Source organism: Bufo bufo, chromosome 8, assembly GCF_905171765.1.
Source record: "Bufo bufo chromosome 8, aBufBuf1.1, whole genome shotgun sequence".
NCBI classification, from domain to species: domain Eukaryota; kingdom Metazoa; phylum Chordata; class Amphibia; order Anura; family Bufonidae; genus Bufo; species Bufo bufo.
In genome coordinates this window covers 173,952,607-173,977,211 of record NC_053396.1, presented here as the reverse complement: position 1 = coordinate 173,977,211, position 24,605 = coordinate 173,952,607, and the positions used below count along the sequence as shown (strand labels likewise).

Sequence of the window (24,605 nt, the reverse complement as noted above, 5' to 3'; positions counted from 1 at the left end):
TGCAGAGCCTTTTCAAGCCAAAGGAAATATCTGCTGTTAGATCAGAATAGGGATGCTCAACCTGCGGCCTCCCAGCGGTTATAAAACTAAAATTCCCCCCATGCCCTGCTGTAGGCTGATCGCTGTAGGCTGTGCGGGAATGATGGGAGTTGTAGTTTTGCAACAGCTGGAGGGCCGCAGGTCGAGCATGTCTGGATCAGAACATCTTTCTGCCTCTAGTCGAGTACATTTTCTCAAAAGGGCGCAGGATCATAATAGTGAGCATTGGTCTGGCTGGGGGGGTGTGATCACATCAGAAAGCATCAAAGAGGAAAGAAACCAGTTGTCTTTGTTTAAAACCACACAGAATAATCCCACTATAAATATTAATGTGGCCAAGATAAATGAGACAACCCGCTCAGACTTCCCTCATGAATGATCTGATAGGAGACGATTCCTTCTGTGGAACAAAGCATGTCTGTTTCATGAAACACTCGCATTCCCCACAAAACAGTTGTGGAGCAGCTTTTCTCACAACTCTGCATTTTGCGGTTCCTCTGTTATTCCTCCTAACTATACAGTAGGTGTATAAACTGAGAACTTGGTTGTTAACGCCCCCCTTGTTACAGTGGTGTGTCCCTACACAGTCTGGCACTGTCTGGACACCCACATATCAACTTACTTATAATTTTCAAATTTCTAGTACGAGTAATAGAAGAACAGCACAATGCGGAGTTATAAGAAATGAATTGTCATTTTGTGGGGAATAAAAGTATTTACTATAACAGACATGTCAGGAGAGGCTACAAGTCCTCATATTTAATCTCCAAAAAATCTTAAAGAGGAGCTGCCCCCTCTCCTGACATGTCTGTTTTAGTAACTACTTGTATTCCCCCATGCAATAACAAATCTGGAACATCTATTGTTATGACCCTATACTGTGCAATTTCTCTATTATTCCTTCTAGAAGCTTCTGAACAAATTACCAGCAGTCTGCAATAAAGGGGATGTGTCCTTACAAACTCTGACACTATCCAATTAGTAGTGTAAGGAATATCCCCGACTAGTAACAGCTAGATGGAACTTTATTGCAGACTGCTGGTAATTCATCCATAAACTTGTAGAAGGAATAATAGAGGAATAGCACAGCAGAATCAATAGACAAGATGCTTCAGAATTGGCATTACATGAGGAACACAAGTAGTTGCTAAACACAGACATGCAGGAGAAGTTACAAGTCCCCTTTAAAATTGGGTTGTCTCACTCCAGAAAATGGCATTGATTATGTAGAAAAAAAAAAGTTAATACAAGGCACTTACTAATGTATTGTGATTGTCCATATTGCCTCCTTTGCTGTCTGGATTCATTTTTCCATCACATTATACACTGCTCTTATCCAGGAGTTTCAGCCATCATTGCAGCACAGCGGGGGGATAGCTGTTGCACATGCGCGTCTATGTGCGCTCCCGGCCACCAGAGAGGTCGGCAATTTTCCCTATAGTGTGCAAACACGACCACCGCTGCTGGATTACATGGTGGTCAGAACCATGGACACGAGCAGTGTATAATGTGATGGAAAAATGAATCCAGCCAGCAAAGGAGGCAATATGGACAATCACAATACATTAGTAAGTGCCTTGTATTCACTTTCTCCACATGATAAAGGCCATTTAAATGAGACAACCCCTTTAAGGAATACCCGACTGCCCGTAACAAGGTCAGTGACAGCCCACATGTATATCGTAAGAAAGACGACATAGCCCAACTGGCACAACCTACCTTCAAAACCTGGGTATTTCATCCGGTCTTGCGCTTGATTCTGCATAGATCTGCGGGGTGGACGAAGGCGGGAAATGGAGGATTTGCTGCTTTCCCCTGTGGCGGAAGGTGACTGGCACCGGGGAGAACTGAGAGGGGACGGTGAATAGCGGTTAGCACTTCGATAGGACAGAGAACAGTCACAGTCCTCGTCGTCCTCCAGGCTGTAGGTGTCAAACTCCTGGTCGCTGAAGGTCCCTCTTCTGAAAGAGTTGAGGGAGGCACTAGAACTGCGTCGGGAAACCGAGGCAGAGCTGGAAGCATAGTCCTGCCGGAGACCTGCAAAGGAGTTCAGACGCTGAAATCTGCACATCAACATGAACAGAAAAGCCACAATATTTTCCCTATAGATAGAAGATATTTTACAAGAAAATCTAGACTAGCACATTCATAATCACAGGTGCATATCCATCAAGCAAACATGGTTGATAAAAAATATGGCTGCACAACATTTCACATGCAAACTAATCTAGAATGATCCCCATTTCTCAAATTCTATTGTTTGCATGTGAAATGTTGTGCAGCCATTTTTTTTTATCAACCATGTTTGCTTGATGGATATGCACCCATGTTTATGAATGTGCTAGTCTAGATTTTCATGTAGTATATATTGAGGGTAGCGCCTTTATTTAGACTGAGCAACGCCCATCTGCCTGGGGCTTCTGGGCAAAGTACAAATGTAGCTGGTTCCTACACTGCCCTGAAAATGTAGGCTTAGGTAAGTCCAAGAGAGGCGGTACATTAGTGTTAGGGACCCGTCTGCGGAAGCCATTTTTCCCATTTATAGTAGGTATAATACCACTTTAATTTAGAATGATCCCCATTTCTCCGCTCTATTGTTTGTATGTGTAAAGTTGTGCAGCCATTTTTTTTTAATCGACCATGTTTGCTTGATGGATATGCACCTGTGACTATGTATATGGATGTCCTAGTCTAGATTTTCTTGTAGTATATATTGAGGGTAGCTCCTCTTTTACACTGAGCAACGCCCATCTGCCTGGGGCTTCTGAGCAGAGTACAAATGTAGCTGGTTCCTACACTGCCCTGAAAATGTAGGCTTTGGCAAGTCCAAGAGAGGCGGTACATTAGTGTTAGGGACCCGTCCGCAGAAGCCACCTTGACGCCTGGTAGATGGGCCCGACGCACGTTTGAACAAAAATGTGCGCAAAGAGCTTCCATTTATAGTAGGTATTGTACCACTTTAATATAGAATGATCCCCATTTCTCAATTCTATTGTTTGCATGTGAAATGTTGTCCAGCCATTTTTTTTTATCAACCAGGTCTTATTATTTGTCACCGCTTATTTCTTATGTTATTCTGTTTATCATTTCATCCCCATCGGGTTTTCTTATAGGCGCCTTCGTATGGTTAATGCAGATATATTCATTACTTCTCTCGACCAGATATGCAATGAGACTCATATTTATTTTTTCTGTAAACATTGTAAAAAATAAGAAAAAATAAATAAAAATGTTAACAATAGTTGGTCATCTCACCAGTATTAAAAGGGGCTGTCCGGGTTCGGATCTGAACCCGGACTCAACCTGACCTGCACTCATTCACCATGAATGAGTGGAGCATAGGAGCTTTTTACGCTGCGATGCTGCCCCTTTGCCCTGCGCTAAAGCCTGCCCATTAGTGCCAGTGACATCACCGGGCTCACTGCTAGGCAGACGCCTCCGGCTAGCTTATCCGTGGAGAGCCTGGTACATCACCGGATCTCAATAAAATTCCCTTGCTCTGCACGATTCAGCAGAGGGCAATGGGGAGCATCGAAGCGTAAAAAGTTCTGATGCGCCACTATTCACCCGGACAATCCCCTTTAAGCCTTTCCTGGTGCAGTTCTGCCGATGCCCAGTTCGACTGTCGCATGTTCAGCAGCTGAAACCCTCATCAATAAGGGAAACTGCAGGGAAAATGTAGACAACCGTTTATTCCAATGAAGGGGCAACTACTGGATGTATTACATGGTATTTCAGAGCAACTCTCTCCATTCTGGCTAATTGAGGGGTGTCCTGATGGTACAATCCTTCAAGCGTGCTTCCACACTTTTTTTGGGGTCCTTTTTTTTGTCTTCTTGAACAAAATAAAATAAAAAAATTGCCATGTGTTGTTACAAGTGTTTTTGGGCCATTTTCAGTCACACATTTTACTAGCATTTGCATTTTAAAAACAGAAAAAAAAAAAAAAAAAACACTATGGGGCAGATTTATCACGTGTCAATTAGGTGCAGCATTCGCCAGTCCATGCACCCGAACTGGAATATACACCAGGCCCTGACTGGTGTAGATTTCAGTGTTGTTCTTCTGGCGTAGATGATAAATGTAGCATGACCACACACACCTCATCCCCTTTTCAGGAAAGTGGCGAGAACGGTGGAAAAACGGCACTTACACAAAAAATTTACGCAGTTTGCGACTTTCAGGCCACAGAAGCGCCGTATTCAAACAAGTGTGGCCCATAGTGTGAAATCAGTCACACTGTCTGCAGCGTCTGTTCGCAGAATACACCGGGAGCATACGTCAAATATACCCGTAAGCCCGCATTTACCTCCCACCTGACAGAGGCCATGTGGGTCCTTGTTGGCCCGCTCCAGATATGTACCTGCAATAACGCAGTGTGAATGCAGACAAGTAGCTACATGTAAAATGCAGCAAAATGTATAAATAAAAATTTTTTTAAAAAAAAGTTCTACAGGGAACTGATGGTCGAAAAAATATCCCACAATGCTGACTCCCAACGTACAGCAAAAACCCGTAAAACATCCTATAGGTCCCACCACCGCAATGAGCCCTATTATTTGGGATTAACTTCTGCAAGACAAGAAAGATTGGTGATCGGAATACTTATGTCACACAGATTAGAGAATAGAGTGCGATACTGTGTGACCCACCCCAGCACCAGGACGAGAGCTGGGTATCCAATGGTAGATAAACACACTACTACGGGTCTTACTTTCCTCCTGAAGTCTGGCCATGACCTGAACATCGGTCAGATCCTGGAGCTTGTATCCCATAGATATGGAGTCGTCAGAGGTGCTTAATTCACTGTCCACGGAGGACTGGGAGCTGAGGGCAGAAGGAACGCTCGTGTAGCCTGCCAGAAAGAGAAAGCGGCCTGTTAGATCCTCAGAACTACATCTACACAAAGCAAAATCAGACAGTAGTGCCGAAAGACGGGGAGTCACCAAAGGAGACCAGGACTGAAGAGGTGGTCACATAACCATCCATAGGAAGGAAGGCCCTCAGCATCTGAAGTCTCAATCATGCCAACCTTAAAGGGGTCCATGGGAATATTAACTGTTAAGGGGGTCTGCATTGTCTACTGAGATATTCCTATTTACCTGCTCCTCCGATCCTGCAAGCTGGCTCCCGTTCACTGGCCTGTCACTGGGGGACACGTCATCCCTGAAGCCAAAACGGAAGAAAACAAGCCAGGGGAGACCGCACACAAGACCGGAGCGCAGCAGGTTAGGCTACTTTCACACTGGCATTTTGGCTTTCCGTTTGTGAGATCCGTTCAGGGCTCTTACACGCGGTCCAAAACGGATCAGTTTTGCCCTAATGCATTCTGAAAGGAAAAGGATCCGCTCAGAATGCATCAGTTCAGTCTCCATTCCGCTTTGGAGACGGACACCACAACTCTGCCTGCAGCGTTTTGCTGTCCGCATGACAAAACTGAGCCAAACGGATCCATCTTGACACACAATGTAAGCCAATGGGGACGGATCAGTTTTCTCTGACAATAGAAAACTGATCCGTCTCCCATTGACTTTAAAAGGAGTTCATGACGGTTCTGTCTTGGCCATGTTACAAACGGATCCATTCATGACGGATGCATGCGGTTGAATTATTGTAACAGATCCATTTTTGCAGATCCATGACGGATCCGCCCAAAACGAGAGTGTGAAAGTAGCTTAAATATGAATCTTTCAGAAGGCTAAGGGTTAATATTCCTCTAAAACCCCTATAAACATTTATGGCATGTCCACAGGACCTCAATTCCATCAAAAGTGCCAGGGAATTCTTTATTTTTTTTTATTTTGTCATGCAATTTTTTTCCCACTCTGAGAATACTACAAATATAAAAAAAAAAAAAAAACCACAGGTGGGCATTTATTATGCCATTTAGGCCACAATAGTAAAATAATGGCAAATTTGGCACCCCATATTTGAAGCGCAATTTGTAACTCTCCCCCTTTCTTGAAGTGGCGAGGACAGGAGGGGGTATGCCAGCAGACCCAGCACATTTATCTTTATTCACTCCCTCCAGAAAACTGTCACGAATAAAGAAAAATCTACAGCAGTTAGGAGGCCGATGTAGGATTAAGGCTCCATTCACACGTCCGTGGTGTGTTGCGAACCCGCAAATTGCGGATCCGCAACACACCCGCCCGGCACCCCTATAGAAAGAACATGTTCTATCTTTTGCGGAGCTGCGGACATGAAGATTGGGGCCGTGCTCCGCAAATGCGGATGCTGACAGCACACTGTGTGCTGTCCGCATCCATTCCGTCCCCATAGAAAATGAATAGGTCCGCACCCCTTCCGCAAAATTGCGGAACGGATGCGGACCCATTTGCGGACGTGTGAATGGAGCCTTAGTGTGTCACACTGCAGACGAGATGATGAGCCAAATCTATAGGAGGCCTTTGCGTAAATTTGGCGCATCCTCCAGCTGCGCAGGGGAATCAGACATCGTGCGAAACCACCCTAAAGCTACTTGTGGGAAAAAGAAGAAAGTCATCGGATGTTAGCAGTGCAATAATGCCGAAACCTCATACAACAGGACTGAAAGACAAACACAAGCTCACACCATAAACTAGCCAAGAGTCAACACAGTAAAAGACATCTGGAAGCCCCGACATGATGCATTAACATGTCCCTCCCACTCTCACGTCCTCCCCTTGCTTCAGATTAAAGGGCTCATCTGGCAGGATTAAAGGGAATGTGTCATCAGACAATGACCTATTGTTTAAGATGTGTTTTAGGTTAGGCTACTTTCACACTGACGTTTTGGTTTCAGTTTGTGAGATCCGTTCAGGGTTCTCACAAGCGGTCCAAAACGGATCAGTTTTGCCCTAATGCATTCTGAATGGATAAGAATCCGTTCACAATGCCCCAGTTTGCCTCCGTTCTGCTCTGGAGGCGGACACCAGAACGCTGCTTGCAGCGTTTTGGTGTCCATCTGACAATGCAGAGGTAAACGGATCCTGACACACAATGTAAGTCAATAGGGACGGATCAGTTTTCACCGACAACAGAAAACGGACCCGTCCTCCATTGACTTTCAATGGTGTTCAAGACGGATCCGTTTTGGCTATGTTACAGATAATACAAACGGATCCGTTCTGAACGGATGCATGCGGTTGTATTATCTGAACGGAAGAGTTTGTGCAGATCCATGACGGATCCGCACCAAACGCGAAAGTAGCCTAAAACATTTTTTTTTAAATTATTTGGATATTTATTTATTTTCCATTTCACTATTTAAAAAAAAAATATTAAAGAGGACGTTTTACTTGTAAAAACTATGTGAACTAAGTATGCTGCCATGTAGAGCGGCGCCCGGGGATCTCACTGCACTTACTATTATCCCCGGGCGCCGCTCCGTTCTCCCGTTATGCCCTCCGGTACCTTTGCTCCTTAAGTTATAGTAGGCGGGTCTTCCCTTGTCCTGTGGGCGTCTCCTTCTCCTAGGCTGCAGCGCTGGCCAATCGCAGCGCACAGCTCACAGCCTGGGAGAAAAAAAACTCCCAGGCTGTGAGCTGTGCGCTGCGATTGGCCAGCACTGCAGCTTAGGAGAAGGAGACGCCCACAGGACAAGGGCAGACACCGCCTACTATAACTTAGTGAGTAAAGGTACCGGAGGGCATAACGGGAGAACGGAGCGGCGCCCGGGGATAATAGTAAGTGCCGTGAGATCCCCGGGCGCCGGTCTATATGGCAGCATACTTAGTTCACATTGTTTTTTCAAGTGAAAGGTCCTCTTTAAATAAAGAATATAATCCTGCACTTTTCACACTGGACGCCAGGGGGCTCTTTCACACTTGCGTTGTCCGGATCCGGCGTGTACTCCATTTGCCGGAGGTGCCCGCCGGATCCGGAAAAACACAAGTGAACTGAAAGCATTTGAAGAAGGATCCGTCTTCAAAATGCGTTCAGTGTTACTATGACAGCCAGGACGCTATTAAAGTCCTGGTTGCCATAGTAGGAGCGGGGAGCGGTATACTTACAGTCCGTGCGGCTCCCGGGGCACTCCAGAATGACGTCAGAGTGCCCCATGCGCATGGATGACGTGTCCATGTGATCACGTCATCCATGCGCGTGGGGCGCCCTGACGTCACTCTGGAGCGCCCGGGGAGCCGCACGGACGGTAAGTATACTGCTCCCCCGCTCCCCACTACACTTTACCATGGCTGCCAGGACTTTAGCGTCCTTGCAGCCATGGTAACCATTCAGAAAAAGCTCAACGTCGGATCCGGTAATGCGCCGAAACGACGTTTAGCTTAAGGCCGGATCCGGATTAATGCATTTCAATGGGCATTAATTCCGGATCCGGCCTTGCGGCAAGTGTTCAGGATTTTTGGCCGGTGCAAAAAGCGCAGCATGCTGCGGTATTTTCTCCGGCCAAAAAAAACGTTTCGGTCCGGAACTGAAGACATCCTGATGCATCCTGAACGGATTTCTCTCCATTCATAATGCATTAGGATAATCCTGATCAGGATTCTTCCGGCATAGAGTCCCGACGACGGAACTCTATGCCGGAAGACAAGAACGCAAGTGTGAAAGAGCCCTTACTATAGGTCATGATATCATAAGAATTACAATCACAAATAACACCTCCATATAGAAAGCAGTTCCACCCTTCACAGTAGGTGATATCACAGCTTATCAGCTCCCCCTCACAGAGCACGTCCACAAAACTCTGCCGTAGGTCCCCTCCTGACCATTGTGTTTGGGGCCCAAGTAGTTGGTCTAAACGGACCACCTGTCTTAAAGGGAATCTGTCACCTAGTTTGAGCATATTAAGCTGTTACCTTTGCAATGTTCAATAAACTACCTTCTTTCCAGCAAGGGTCGTCTTTCTTTTATTCATGTTGTCATTTAGATAACAAAAGCGATTTTTCGTTTATGCTAATGAACCTTCCTTTTTTATCTAAATGACAACATGAATAAAAGACCCTTGCTGGAAAGAAGGTAGTTTATTGAACATTGCAAAGGTAACAGCTTAATATGCTCAAACTAGGTGACAGATTCCCTTTAAAAAGGCATCTGTCAGCAGATTTGTCCCTATGACACTGTCTGACCTGTTACATGTGCACTTGGCAGCTGAAGGCATCTGTGTTGGTCCCATGTTCCTATGTGCCCGCATTACTGAGAAAAATGTTGAAATATATGCAAATGAGCCTCTAGGAGCAACGGGGGAGTTACCGTTACACCGAGGCTCTGCTCTCTGCAACTGCCGCATCCTCTGCACCCTGACAGGACCAGGTGCGATGACATTTTCACTGCCTGACCTGTCAAAGCAGAGAAGGCGCACCAGTTGCAGAGAGAGCAGAGCCTCTAGGTGTAACAGCAACGCCCCTGTTGCATATATTAAAACATCATTTTTCTCAGTAATGCGGGCACATAGGAACATGGGACCAACACAGATGTCTTCAGCTGCCAAGTGCACATGTAACAGGTCAGCCAGTGTCATAGGTACAAATCTGCTGACAGATGTGCTTTAACATTTTCAGCCTGTGGACAGTGTGAAAAAAATATAAAAAATTTGAGATATATACACACTCTATCTCTAAACTCTCTATCAGTGTCATGGAAAAAAATAATAATCTCACCAAAAAAATATGTTAATATATTCTGACGACATATTTCCAACATATTAAAAAAAAAAATCCTCACGATGTCCCACAGCTGCCATTCTGCTGCTTCCTAGGTCCCCGTCGGTGTCGACACATGAGAAATGGCAAGGGATGGTCGCTCAGCCAATCAGTGACCCTCCCCCAGCATCAAAACCGGATTGGTGCAGGGGAATCTGAGGTGAGGAATTTCTTTTACCAAAATTACCACATTTACAAAAAAATAAATAAAAAATTTAATCCCACAGAGCATCCCCCTTTAAGCTCCTTTTGTTCAAGTTAATCTGCAGATTTTCTCATCACTGATGGTTTTTCTAAATGTAGATTCCCTCTCATGTCCATCCTGATAAGTAGAGCGAGGGTCTTTGTGGCGTAATGCAAGGCTGGGTTCACATCACCATTTCGTTTTCCGTTCTTCTGATCCGTCAGAAGAGCAGAAAAAACAGATTCTATATTTTAAGTTTCCATTATACACATCTGGCATCCGTTTTAGCCATTTCAGCCTGAGATCCGCTATTTTAGACAGAAAAAATAAATAAAGTCTTGTGTGCTTTTTTTTTTACATGAATTATGGGATAGCATCTTTAAATTTCAGCTTTTTCCAATTATTGATTGCTTTGTAACGGCTATTTCACACAAGTGTGAAGTGCGGGAATAACGCGACATGTGCGAGCGTGATTCTCTGTTCTGGACACTGTTAGTCTTGCAGGAGCGCACGGCATTGGGGTCCATCCACACATCCGTAGTGTATTGCGGATCCACAATACACCCGGCCGGCAACCCCATAGAACTGCCTATTCTTGGCCGCAATTGCGGAAAGATCGGGGGCACGCTACGGAAATGCGGATGGGGAGAGTACACTGTGTGCTGTCTGCATCCATTCCTGCCCCGTAGAGAATGAATGGGTCTGCACCCGTTCCGCAATTTGCAGAACGGATGCGGACCCATTCTACGGACGTGTGAATGGACCCTTATACTGATTTATAATGCTATGCTTCTCTGACCCTACTACTACAGGATCATAGCTTTAGGTTACTATGTTTCTGTAGCAATAAAGGTCATCCAGAGACACACAGCATTATAAATCAGTATAACGTCATGTGTTCCTGCCAGACGAGCAGTGTCCAGAATGGAGGATCACGCTCACACATGGACTCACACTGCAAATGCTCGTGTGAAACAGCCCTGAGGATGGGGAAGGAAGGGGGGGGGGATACTGTACTTGCCTCTAATTCCCATCATCAATGCTCCCCCACAGATTTGCTTTCACCAATGACCGATGCACCAGTATCTGATCTCTGCAGCCAATCACTGGCCTATTACTGGCATCAACAGTTTTTTTTTTTTTCATTTTAGCTTTTTTTTTTTTTGAACCATGGACAATACCTTTACATTTTTGCCGATTTATTTTCATACTTTGGACTTTGTACTGTATAAAACAGATATAAGAAGTGGGGGGGTCTTGTATCCTTCATCTAATAGTCAACTGTGCACACGTGAAAAAACACCTCAGTGGTGTAGGTTAGGAACCATGCCATTCAGAACATGCCATACCTGAGCTGCCACAGGTTAGTAGTGGTTTGTTAGTGGATTTGAGGCACCCCGGTGAGTTTAGTGTATTGCTACAACAGCTGGTCTCATTGTTGGCGCTATATGCACTTGGCGATGCCAGCGGGCTGCAGTACAGGCTTTTCCATCTACCGGCTACAATGACAATTTGAAAGCATTATCAGTATTAGTGGAGAGAAGGAGAGAAGGAGAGATGCAAGCTCCAATCACAGGTAAACGGGTGCTAGGAAAATGCATGATGCCAGCAATCTGAATAGGGACAACACTTACCTTGTGCCACCCGAAAAGACTGCAAAGAAAGAAGGTTGGCATAGTTGTAGTTCATGTGCACAAGAAAGTCAGACATCACTGGAATATAATGTGCAGAGCTGGGCACAACACTGGGGCTTGGGAGCCCATCTGACAAGGGGCCATAATGACCTGGCATTAAAGGGACTGTCTCATCTTGGACATTGGGTGGGGCAAATCGTTTGGATATGGCCCCTGTTGTCCGATAGCTGCAGGTCCCAGAAGTGGGAGCCTGCACCTATCCTTAGAACCTGGAGCCCGCAAAGTGCAAAAGGGTGCACCGCGCATGTGCAGCCGCCCCCCATTCATTTCTATGGGAGAGTCCAAAATAGCCGAGCTCCGCACTTGGCTATTTTCCGAAGTCCCATGGAAATTAATAGGAAGTGCACCGCACATGTGCCTTTCACATGTGTGAGGCCGACAAATAGTAAAGGGTACAGCTTGGCCATTTTCGGCATTCCCATAGGAATGATTGGAGGTCGGCTGCGCATGAGCAGTGCACCCTGCTGCACTTTGAGGGCTCTGTTCTAAGGACCCGGACCCATCAGACATTGGGGGCATATCCTAGTGATATGCCCCTAATGTCCAAGATGAGAGAGCCCCTTTAAGTCATTATACATATCAATAGAAAACAACCAAAAACATTTGGCTGCATGGTCCAACTTTTAGTTTAGTACAGTTTTAATCTAACATAGAAAAGGTACTAGAAAAATTACAAGGGGGTGTGCATCTTGCAAAAGGGCAGTGTACAATCTCGTATATGCCCAACTAATATCTAATTCACAACCAACGCCACTGTCATCTCTATGAGAAAGAAAGCATTTGCATGGAGCTCCCCAGACACCGCTGTCTGCAGGAGAGCATGGACACCGCTCAGGATTGCCTGCATACAAGAAGCCCTTAAAAGGGAGGCCGTCACCACAGTATGCACATTACACACTGGTGTACTGGACGACATCCCGCCGGCGCATTCGCACTGCATGGAGCGATGCTGCTGCCCACAATGGTCATCACAGTGTGCATGCGCAGGGGGGTCTCATACAGTAAACTGGATGACGCAAGAGGCTTACAGGGCGGGCCAAGGCTGGGGAGGGGTTATGTGGGAAGAAGGATGAGCGGCCTGGGCACTTACAGCCCCAACGCCGTTGAGAGTCCTCATTTACGTATGAATAAAATTGTGTTTTTTTCATTTGGTGAACATCAAAACTAAAAGGAGACCGGTACCATTTCACTCATCTATAGTTATGCTACAGTACCATGTAAGCAGTGCATAATGGCTAATCTAGAACTGTAACTGCTAAATGGGCTTTTCCTCTTGCAGCAGCATTACCACCAAATGAGACTGTGCTTCTGCACAGAAGAGGTGGGTACTCGGCATAAGACAGAACCAGTCTGCCAGCAAAGAGTATTACGGGTTTGGTTGAAGATTTGTACAAATGTTCGGGTCATTCAAGTGGTGGAAGTAAACCAAGGCGATAGGAACAACTTAGACTCAGGACATTTCCGCAGGATAGGCAGTGTGTATCGGTCGGCACTATGGAGGTAGCGGGGTGGTGCACGTGTCCTAGGGCAGGCGTCCCATAAAATTAGTGATGAAGGACCGCGGCACTCACTGTTAGTTTCTTTTGGAATGCTTTGTTTATTGCCACATATTAGTGACGCGTTTCGGCACAATCACAGTCTGAGGAAGGCACAGATTGTGCCGAAACGCATCACTAGTATGTGGCAATAAACAAAGCATTCAAAAAGAAACTAACAGTGAGCGCCGGTCCTTCTTTATCACTTATCTCCACAGGATAGGCCATAAATGTCTGGTAGATGCATGCCCCACACCTACGTGGAGAATAGAAGTTCCCCGAAACCCACAGTACCTGGGGAGGCAGCTATCGTCCACTGCACTAGGGGGAGAATAAATGTAGAGGTGGCCATGGCTTCACTTCTATGGGTGACAGAAGTAAATAGACAGCAGTTCACGGTCCAACAGCTGGTGGTCGCCTCCCCAAGCAGGTCAGGGATTAGGAAACCCCCATTCTCCATATAGATTTGAGTATCAGAGATGGGCCCTGCATCTACTGAGCAATTATCTATCAGACACTAGATTGGGAATACCCTCATTACAGGGTGTGCCAGGCAAGCAACTTTGTTAAAAATAACAAAAACTGGTCATAAAAACATTAAAAATATCAAAGAAGCTTTACTCACTTCGACTTGTGCTCTGCCACTGCCTTTCCGGTCCCAGCTGAACACACTGGAAATGTCATCAAAGGCCTGTTCAGACAATCGCTGACCTTAGAAGTCACACAAATCAGCTAGTCAATGTGAGCTGGCATGTCATAACAGGACAGGAAGTGCAGAGCAACAGGGACAGGAGCAGCAGCGGGACATCAGTGGAGGCTAGTAAACATCTTTGCTGTTTTTGACTTTTTTTTTTTTTTATTTAAAAATCATCTGCCTGGAACATCCCTTTAAGTTTTTGGCTTGAATAACCCAGAGGTGGGACTGGCAGCTATCAGATCTTTCAGACTTCTGACATATCAGGTTAGCTCATCTGTAGCGGCTTGTTGATGGGGTAAGATCTACATTTTCAGGCGTTGATGTGACCGACCCCTGCTGCTGGTGTGACCCAGCAATTGGGTTTGCTCACATGATATTCACTTAGTATCGCTGCACTGTGTCGTCTTCATGGGCGACTGTCTGTATAGAATGTAACCTCATCTGCACCGGGAAAATCGTACGCATGGTTTTACCAACCTTGATCAAGCTTTCCCATTAAAGTTCGGCAGGCGGCTTCTGTCTCTGGGCTGTGATGATCCAACACTTGTCTGCACCATTTTAAGGGGGAATCGGGCTTCTGCTCCGCAATTTCCAGCTTCTTTGGTGACACGTAAAGCCTTACAACAAATATGATAAACATTCATGTTCATAATCAATGTAGACTAGGGAAGGAGATAATCCTGGACACAGGAACAGAGGATTCCCCTACTTACAAATTCATCATCAGACATGTGAATCCACGTCTACCAAACGCTCTTTCATAAGGGCAGCAGGCATCACCACCCGCTTCAGTTAGAAACTCAATGCATCTTTTTCTTGGGGGCAAAAATGATAGACAACCACTGTAGCTGCCGTCACAGCTACAGATGGTAAACCTACTGGGCTGAGTGACAACCACTATGGTGCCCATACTGCTTGTCATCCAGCTTTCCTATGAACCGGTCAAAAGAAGAAACGGCTGTCGAGAATTGAAAGATTTTCCGACTTTTTTTTTTTAACTGATGACCTACCCTCTGTACAAGTCATCAGTATCCAACCCCTGATCAGCTGTTGAGAAGGCAATGGCACTCACAGTAGCGCTGCGGGCTTCCCTAGGTCATGTGACATCACGTTCATCGGTCACATGACCTAGGCACGGCCGAGTCCCTCATTGATCGCTAGAACGGGGAGGGAGGAGCGCTCTCATATCTCGCACCCCCTCCTCACTGCAAGAGACATGGACTTTCTATTGAGTTAGTCTCCCACTGCAAGGAGAGCGAGAGTGCGCTATGCGAGTGCTTCTTTCTATTCGTTCTAGCTATCAGTGGGGATCTCAGCACTCAGACGCCCATCGATCATGACGTTTTATATATCACTATGACCTATCAAACGTTTTTAAGAAAACTCTGTGCATGACATGAGAAAACAGCTGCTTCTTGCACCGCAAACAGCACAATGTGTCCATGGGCCGTATCTAGTATTGCAGCTCAGTCCCAATCAAAAGAATGTGGTTAATCTGCAATACCGCACACAGCCCATGGATAAGAGTGGCGCTGGTACTGGAATTAAGCAGCCATGTTCTGCTTACCTCATACATACACAGGGCCTCTGATGTCCTTACATATTTCAGGTAGAAGCGGATACAGTCAGGGGACAGATTACGCACCACCCCAATACCCTTCGAAGCAGACAAAAAATATATATAATAGGTCGAGGGAGGGCTGTTTACCTCCCCGAGCTGACTCAGGAGCGCGGCTTAAATATTTCACCGCAGCAAATCGCTTCTGCATTACTGGATATTTCAAGCTGCATCATTAGTCTGCCCTTTTAGAGCTTCGCTAATCTGCCCGGTTACATCAAAGGGATGAGTTATCTCATAAGCCTAAAGTGTGTCCCTAACAGTATTAAAGGGCGTCCGTCACCACTGGTGGGTTTTTAACCCTTTGCATCGCCGAGTAGCTCTCCTGTTGCGATTTCCAAATATATTTTTTTTATGTCTTGCTCCCTCTTTTTGACCCCTAAGAACAGGTTTTTATAATTAGGCTACTGAATAAAAGAGCTCAAAGAGCCGTATTAATCCCTAAAGGAGTCCAGCTGTGCCCATCAGAACCCAGCCCAGCTCCTTCCAGCCATCTCCTAGCCTCATCATGATGCCGCCTCAAGTCTCGTGCAGGCGCACACCTCCCCTACGCGTGCGCCTGCGGCGAACTTCTGTAGGCATCGGCTTCTTCAACTGAACTGCGCATGCGCCCTTAGTACGCAGGGTTCAGTTAACCTGGAACTGGCCATCTTCCTAGCAAGCGCGGTTCAGATGAAGCCGACGCCAACAGAAGTTCACAAACGATGCAGACATAAAGGAGATGTGCACCTGCGCAAGATTTGAAGCTGCATCATGACGTCGTTGAAGAGGTGGAGAGAAGAGGAGGCGCGAGGCTCCATTCTGAGGGCCACGGTTGAGCTCCTTGAGGGCTGTTTCACACAAGCAAGTTGCAGGAGGAACCATGCTCCATCTGTGAGAGTGATCCCCCAGAAGAGGGAGCAGGACATAAAGATATATTTGGAAGTCACAATAGGAGAGCGACACTGCTATGCAAAGAGTTAAAAACAGTCATCAGTGGTGACAGACTCACTTTAATTCATAGGAGGGGGATCTCCATGAAATGATATACCCCTCACAGACCGTGAACATACCAACAATCCTCCTCATCCTCACTGCAGGAGCCCAACTCCAGGACCTCAACGTCATCAAGTGCAGTTTCATCCAAGATAACCCCTAGATCTCCACTGGAGCTTCTTTCAGACATCTTGCACATCCCTTCATCTGTCCTCCCACTGACGTCCAGGCTGAAGAAGGCACTGTCGTCTGTGTCACAGTGACTCTCTTCCTTACTGTAGGCATTGGAGTCGGAAGACAACTTCTCCACCCGCAGACGGGGAATGTTCTCCTTCTCAGAGTGAATCTGATCCAGTTTGCTATGGAGGTCGGGGATGATCTCCAGATCTCCCACCTCAGGCTGAATGTTCATGCTGTTCATGACTCCCGAGGCTTGGAGAGTAGAGAGGTAGGTATCCATGCCGGGCTCATTACTTGTGCCCTGCGAGTTCTTCTTTACCCGTAACTGCTGGTTCTGAATCTCCAGTCTTCTGACCAACTCGTGCAGTTTGCGGACTTCTGTTAGGTCAGAGCTTGCGTCTGTTTCGGTTTCTCCGTCCATGATACTGTTGCTTGCCACTCTCATGCAGTCATGCTGAATGCCAGGGGAACTTTCAGGGACCACCATGGTCAAATGGGCTCTGCAAAGAGAAGACATTTGGTGTAAAGTTAGTCTTTCCTCTGAATGTTTAGGTCTATTTCCACACGCTTGCAGTGTACGTTCGGTGTGAGCTAGGAAAGCTTCCGGCTTACAGATCAAGTGTATCTACACGTTCCTTCACATGATTAAGGCCTCCATCCAGTATGTACCTGTATATTTTACTATATAGCATGGGCCACTGTGCTATTCTATACAGAGGCACCCAATAAAAAATAAATCTTTATACCGCTCAATACATATATTCAGGTATTATAATTATTTTTTTTTGGGAGCCTATGGCTGACATATGCCCTTGTAGGAGTACATTGTGGCAACAGGAATTCCTACTGCAAAGGCACCCTTACCTACATTTGCTGTGCAGAAACGGATAAGCTTTATAATGCCATGTTCTCGGCGGGTTTGGCTGACAATACACTAATGTGAATGGGGCTTTTAAAGGGGTTGTCTCATTACAGACTATCAGGGCATATGGCTAGGATATGTCCCCATTGTCTTATAAGTGCAGGTCCCATTATATCGAGAACGGAGACCCGAAAGTGTTGGAGGGCGCACTGTGCATGCGCAGCCTCCCACCATTCATTTTCTATGGGGCCGGCAAAAACAGCCAAGCGCTGGCAATTTCCATCGGGTCCATAGAAGTGAATGGGAGCGGAGGCCAGTCATGCGCGGTGCCCTCCCATTCACTTCTATAGGTAGCACGCTTGCCCTCTCCGTACCAGATATAGGTGTGGGCCCCGCACCAATAAGGGCATCTCCTAGCGATATGCCCCCATTGTCTGTGATGAGAAAACCCCTGTAAGGGTCAATCACCTCCATCTCCTGGTCTGCAGAAAGTGACCATAATATCTATAGACTGCTAGATGAACCCATCTGAACATTGCCCTAGTCAGGGGGGGGGGGGGGGGGGTTCTCTTAATTACTAATTATGTAGGTTTTCACCCTTCTACAACTGTGCATGGTCACCATGGCCTTTGCAAGCGGAGAAAATACCTTTCTTCACATGTCCTGTCAGTACGTGCACATTATACTTGTGTCCTCGCTCCAATGTACAATGTGTGGTGTCAGTGGAAATAGGACGCCTCAGCTCCGCGGCCCCTGGACTGTTTATTTAGGGACGGCTGCACTGAACCTGCACTTGTCTTTGTGAGGTGACAGAATAAACAGAACGGTGCAAAAAGCTCATTGTCATCACTGGTCCAGTGCAAACAAGTGTCTGCAGGACGAATGGAAATGTGCACACGAGAAAAACTAGTACGGTCCGGGGGCGTTCCCACCATGATATGCCATTGTTTCTTGACTGAATAGGGTCTGACTTCTGGGAACCCAATAAACCTCAAAAAGAAGGGGCCACAATGGTAGTTCAAGGAGTTTAAGGGTACTTTCACACAAGCGTTTTTCTTTTCCGGCATAGAGTTCCGTCACAGGGGCTCAATACCGGAAAAGAACTGATCAGTTTTATCCCCATGCATTCTGAATGGAGAGTAATCCGTTCAGGATGCATCAGGATGTCTTCAGTTCAGTCGTTTTGACTAATCAGGCAAAAGAGAAAACCGCAGCATGCTACGGTTTTATCTCCAGCGAAAAAAAAACGAAGACTGACTGAAAAAAAAAGGTAAAAAAGATAAAATGCCAGATCCGTTTTTGCCGGATGACACCGGAAAGACGGATCTGGCATTTCAATGCATTTTTTCGACTGATCAGGATCCTGATCAGTCTTAGGGCTCTTTCACACCTGCGTTCTTGTCTTCCGGCATAGAGTTCCGTCGTCGGGGCTCTATGCCGGAAGAATCCTGATCAGGATTATCCTAATGCATTCTGAATGGAGAGAAATCCGTTCAGGATGCATCAGGATGTCTTCAGTTCCGGAACGGAACGTTTTTTGGCCGGAGAAAATACCGCAGCATGCTGCGCTTTTTGCTGAAGACTCGCCGCAAGGCCGGATCCGGAATTAATGCCCATTGGAAGGCATTAATCCGGATCCGGCCTTAAGCTAAACGTCGTTTCGGCGCATTGCCGGAGCCGACATTTAGCTTTTTCTGAATGGTTACCATGGCTGCCGGGACGCTAAAGTCCTGGCAGCCATGGTAAAGTGTAGGGGGGAGCAGCATACTTACCGTCCGTGCGGCTCCCCGGGAGCTCCAGAGTGACGTCAGGGCGCCCCAAGCGCATGGATCACGTGATCACATGGACATGTCATCCATGCGCATGGGGCGCTCTGACGTCATTCTGGAGCGCCCCGGGAGCCGCACGGACTGTAAGTATACCGCTCCCCCGCTCCCCGCTCCTACTATGGCAACCAGGACTTTAATAGCGTCCTGGCTGCCATAGTAACACTGAAAGCATTTGGAAGACGGTTCCGTCTTCAAATGCTTTCAGTACACTTCCGTTGCCGGAGGTGCCCGCCGGATCCGGAAAAACGCAAGTGCACGCAGGATCCCAACAACGCAAGTGTGAAAGAGGCCTTACTAATGCCATCAGTTGGCATACGTTTTGCCTGATCCAGGCAGGCAGTTCCGGCGACGGAACGGCTTGCCGGATCTCTCTGCCGCAAGTGTGAAAGTGCCCCTACCGGAGTGAAATGTTGATGACCTATCCTGGGGATAGGTCAATGTCGGACTCCTAGCACTCCTGCTGTTTGAAGAGGCCGCTGTGCACCCTATACTGAGGGAGTCTATCAAAACATTTGTACCTATGACACTGATTGACCTGTTACATGCGCGCTTGGCAGCTGAAGGCATCTGTGTTGGTCCCATGTTTATATGTGCCCGCATTGCTGAGAAAATTATGTTTTAATATATGCAAATGAGCCTTTAGGAGCAACGGAGGCGTTGCTGTTACTCCTAGAGGCTCATTTGCACTCTGCACTTTAATTGACAGGACCAGGCAGTAAAATCATCATGCCTGGACCTGTCAACCAAAGTGCAGAGGATGCAGCAGTTGCAGAGAGAGCAGAGCCTCCAGGAGTAACGGCGACGCCCCCATTGCTCCTAGAGGCTCATTTGCATATATTAAAAAATCTGTGGACCAGCACAGATGTCTTCAGCTGCCAAGTGCACATGTAACAGGTCAGCCAGTGTCATAGGTACAAATCTGTGAACATATGCCCTTTGCACCCGTGACGTCCTGTCAATCAGTCGCATGGCCTTTCGGCAGCTCAGTCCCAGGTGAATAGAATAGAGCTGGAATATTTATCACAGCCGCTATACAATGTACGACACTGGGCTTAGTCTAGGGTTGCACCGGGTATCGAATCATTGATACCCAATTGATACTTTTGTACCGGTATTGATTCGATATCTGGATTTGACATTTACTGATATTAGGCTGCGCAGTATCAGAACATGGAGCGCGCTGCTCTCAGCAGCACAGGGAGAAGGAGTCTCTCCCTCCCCGCTGTGCCGATGCCACCAATGAGAGGAGAGGGGGGCGGAGGAGGGGGAAGGGCTGTGGGCACCTGAGTGGTTAACTGCCACTGATCGCAGCGCCCTGTCAGCGGTCGCTGCCTGTATTTGTATTAAAAGGTTACTTATCTCTCCCCCCCCCTCTATTGGGCGCAACCACAATGAAGGCCAAAAGAAGAGAATTGCAACGGTTGGTGCAGCCTAGATTCGTCCGATCACCTTGGGCAGGAGCCACCCTGCCGCTCGGGTAACGGTAGAAGAGAAGAAACTGAACTTTACGTCGAGCGTGTGGACCTTAGAGGGCGCACTAACACAACCGGTCATAAGCAATATTTAAGTCTCAGCAATATTGCGTTTTATTCATAGACAACACGTTTTGGGGTACTGGAGGCCCCTTTATCAAGTCTAGGCCGGGTCAGCAGACGGAGCAGGTACGTATCAATCTTCTGTTGCAGTGGGCAGGCTGCGGGCACTTGCTTAAAGAGGACCTTTCACCGATTATTACACTATGAACTAACTATACAGACATGTGGAGCGGCGCCCGGGGATCTCACTGCACTTACTATTTTCCCCGGGCGCCGCTCCGTTCTCCCGTTATGCCCTCCGGTATCTCCGCTCACTAAGTTATAGTAGGCGGAGATTCCAGTCACTAAGTTATGGTAGGCGGAGTCTGCCCTTGTTCTGCTCTAGCGCTGGCCAATCGTAGCGCAGAGCTCACAGCCTGGGAGGTTATTTTCTCCCAGGCTGTGAGCTCTGCAATGCGATTGGCCAGCGCTACAGAAGAACAAGGGCAGACTCCGCCTACCATAACTTAGGGAACGGAGATACCGGAGGACATAGCAGGAGAACGGAGCGGCGCCCGGGGATAATAGTAAGTGCAGTGAGATCCCCGGGCGCCGCTCTACATGTCTGTATAGTTAGTTCATAGGGTAATAAACGGTGAAAGGTCCTCTTTAAAAATCATTATGAGCAGAAAACCCCTATCTGATGCAAGCCACTGACCGATTATGTCTGCACATCAGCGCTCCTGCCCGCAATACAGGCCCATCAATACCACCGTGGTCAGAAGACTGTCTATTGTAAAATACTGGAAAGTCCACATACATAGCATTTAGTTTTTTTTTGCCATTTTGGGGATTAGCCATGTTTTCCTCATATGCTTTTCTATAAAAAATAAAAATAAAAAAAAAGCCTGAATAAAAAAAATCAAAATAAAATATTGCATAAAACACCATGAAAAGGTTTATCATTGGGTGCAATCCAGTTTTCTGGGGTACATAAATCCCACAAAACTGTAAACCAGATTTTGCACCACAAAATTCACAATTGTGGTTTTTAGTGCTTTCCTTATCAATTTTTTTAAAATGGGGATTAATGGAAGAACGTGGAAGGTTTGAATTTCTTGCAACTCTCCGAAGGCGGTAACTTGGGAGTCACAAGGCGACCTCGTTCACCTTCATTGCTGTAGATTTACACCGCTATCTCTGTGCAAAATGTGTCCGGGCACGGTCGCCGTGTAGCCCCGACCTTCCCGCTTTGCACTGCAGCTATAGCTCCACAAGCAAGATCAATTAATAGCGCTACAAAAGTCTAGGTGTAACTCTATCCTTACTGAAGGGTCACAAATGTGAGGGAAATCCCTTTGTTCTCCGTTACTCCTAGAGGCTCTGCTCTCTCTGCAACTGCTGCACTCTGTGCACTTTGGCAGGAACAGGCAGTGTAAACGTCATCGCACCTGGTCCTGTCAAAGTGCAGAGGGAGTGGAAGTTCCAGAGCCTCTAGGTGTAATGACTACGCCCCCGTTGCTCCTAGAGGCTCATTTGCATTTAGTAAAACTTCATATTTCTCAGCAATGCGGGCACCTATGAACATGGGACCAACACTGATGCCTTCAGCTGCCAAGTCCACATGTAACAGGTCAGCCAGTGTCATAGGTACAGAACTGCTGATAGATGCCCTTAAGCACGGTCTGCAGTGCGATTCCCGTTGTCCAAAGCTAACAGGGTCTGTCAGGATTCAACGGTACGGATGCGGCAGAGGCGTCGGGGCTCTGTTATAAATGTGGAGCCGTGATGCTGGAAGAGGAGGTCTCGTGAAGTCTTACTAGTATTTGTCTTCTCTATTGGAGATCAGGTTTAGGTTATTCTCGGTTATAAAGTCCCCTCGCCCCCCCCCCCCAAATGCGGTATTTCACAAACACAACCCACAGATAAGGAGTACTTACATTTACATTCCTAAAGCTAGATAACCCCCCATAAAGCGGAGCGCAGTCCATCCTGCCACATCTACCAGCTGGAGCCTTCCTATTGTTTGCAGTCCTCAGGGCGTGCACAGAACAGCCCTTGGCAAGCGCGGAAAGGAGACGCCCCGAGCACAATATAAACAATCGCATGGGAAAAGTAAAAGTAGACGGAAGACAGGACCTGAAACAACTCCGCTGCCACAAACGCCTTCCTCCTAAAAGATCTTTCTTGAGAGAAAACCAAGTTCCCCGGGGACCCGAACTACACAACTAGAACATATTTCAAAGGGAAAATGTCACTGGAGCAGGGACAGTCCACATTTAACCCTCTCCTTCCTGGACAGCGACATACCTTTAACCAGTATTGTAGCATTGAAGTGACCGTACAGTTCAAGAAAAAAAGAAAGAAATAAAATCACAAAGGTGAGGACACTTACCTGAAGCCCCCTCAGTTCAGTCAGTTCTTGGCTCTTCTTCCCTCCCAGCAATCACCTGCTGGCTAGTGGAGGAGACCACTGCTATTACATGCAGCGATCTCCTCCGCGGCATAAGGCCTCATGCACACGACCGTGGTGTGTTTTGCGGTCCGCAAAACACGGATGGCATCCGTGCGCGTTCCGCAATTTGCGGAACGGCACGGACAGACTTCAATATAAATGCCTATTCTTGTCCGCAAAGTGCAGACAAGAATATGACATGTTATATTTTTAGCGGGGCCACGGAACGGAGCATCGGATGCGGACTGCACACAGAGTGCTGTCCGCATCTTTGGCAGCCCAATTGAAGTAAATAGGTCCGCATCCGAGCCGCAAAAACGGCGACTCGGATGCGGACCAATACAACAGTCTTGTGCATGAGGCCTAAGGAGCAGTGATCGCTGGTGCCATCCCTCGTCCCCATACTGTCTAGTGGTTCGCCGGCAGCAGATCGCTATTAGACACCACAATGTGCCACCTGCAAGCGCTGATTTTTAAGCGTGCTTAAATATCAGAATTGCCAAATGAACGGGCAATCGGCAGCAGTATTACACTGCCAGATGATCGAAATGCGACGCTTGTTAGCGATTATCAGCCGAAAAATCAGACAGAGTAGTACAGCCTTTAGAAGTGGTGCAGCCATCTTGGGCCTGGGAAATGGAAATCAGATTAATTTGTATGGGGTGCAATGACTTTCTAAGAGCTGGACGCGGATCTGTCATTATCAATAAGGTGGTGTTAGCGGTGGCAGCATTAGTCTTACGAGCCGGCGGGACGCCAAACTCCCTGTGGCTTCCGAAAGAACCTCTCAGCCGGGTGCACCCCTCACATACAACTGCACTGGACACATACGTAGTACATTACAGGACTCGTACACCTACAGAAAAAAAAAAGAAAAAAAACGGATCCTGGTGCATCTGGCATCTGTTTTTTTAAAAATTTAACAGGATCGGATTTTTTTCTGTTCCGACGCATAAGAACGGAAATTGAAACATTGATGTGAAAGTAGCCTAACCAGTATAGTGTACAGTGCACTGGTTGTATACACCGTCCACAGACTGAAGAGTCCCAGCAGCACACTGTATATAATGTCTTTACAGTGTTTATAGGAAGGTAACACGGTGTATAACGCGTATGTCGAATGCAGTGAACTGACGGTATGGTCACTGCAATGTGCAGGAATACACTGGATATACTTCTGCAACCTGAAGGTGTAGTAATGACTGGCACAGGGTGTTACAGGGTAAAGGTTACTGGCAGCGGACTCATTACCACTGTCACTGTATATAGCAAGTGTGTGGGGGGTGCAAGTACTAATATCATATATAAGAGATCCCAGCAGTGCACTGGATATATAATGTTACTGGAAAGTGTGTGTCTGCTTGGGGAGATAGAGATAGAGA

At 46.9% G+C, this 24,605-nt stretch overlaps 1 protein-coding gene across 5 annotated transcripts in view; it reads right to left on the bottom strand.

Annotated features, from left to right (window-relative positions):
- Positions 1–24,605, bottom strand: part of LOC120977635 (SLAIN motif-containing protein-like) — a 45,937-nt gene that overhangs the window by 8,217 nt on the left and 13,115 nt on the right. For 3 of the 5 annotated variants that reach the window (XR_005773938.1, XM_040405649.1, XM_040405651.1), the window contains exons 2-6: positions 16,461–17,063; positions 14,268–14,407; positions 11,214–11,363; positions 4,754–4,894; positions 1,759–2,076 (exon numbers count right to left, since the gene is read on the bottom strand). Coding sequence is in view for 4 of the 5 variants with exons in the window: in XM_040405649.1 (XP_040261583.1) it covers positions 1,759–2,076; positions 4,754–4,894; positions 11,214–11,363; positions 14,268–14,407; positions 16,461–17,050 (1,339 nt within the window). In the remaining variant the exon portion in view is untranslated. Of the gene's footprint in view, positions 1–1,758; positions 2,077–4,753; positions 4,895–11,213; positions 11,364–14,267; positions 14,408–16,460; positions 17,064–22,708; positions 22,835–24,605 lie in introns of those variants that run through there. The other 2 variants (XM_040405650.1, XM_040405653.1) reach the window with 2 other exon arrangements.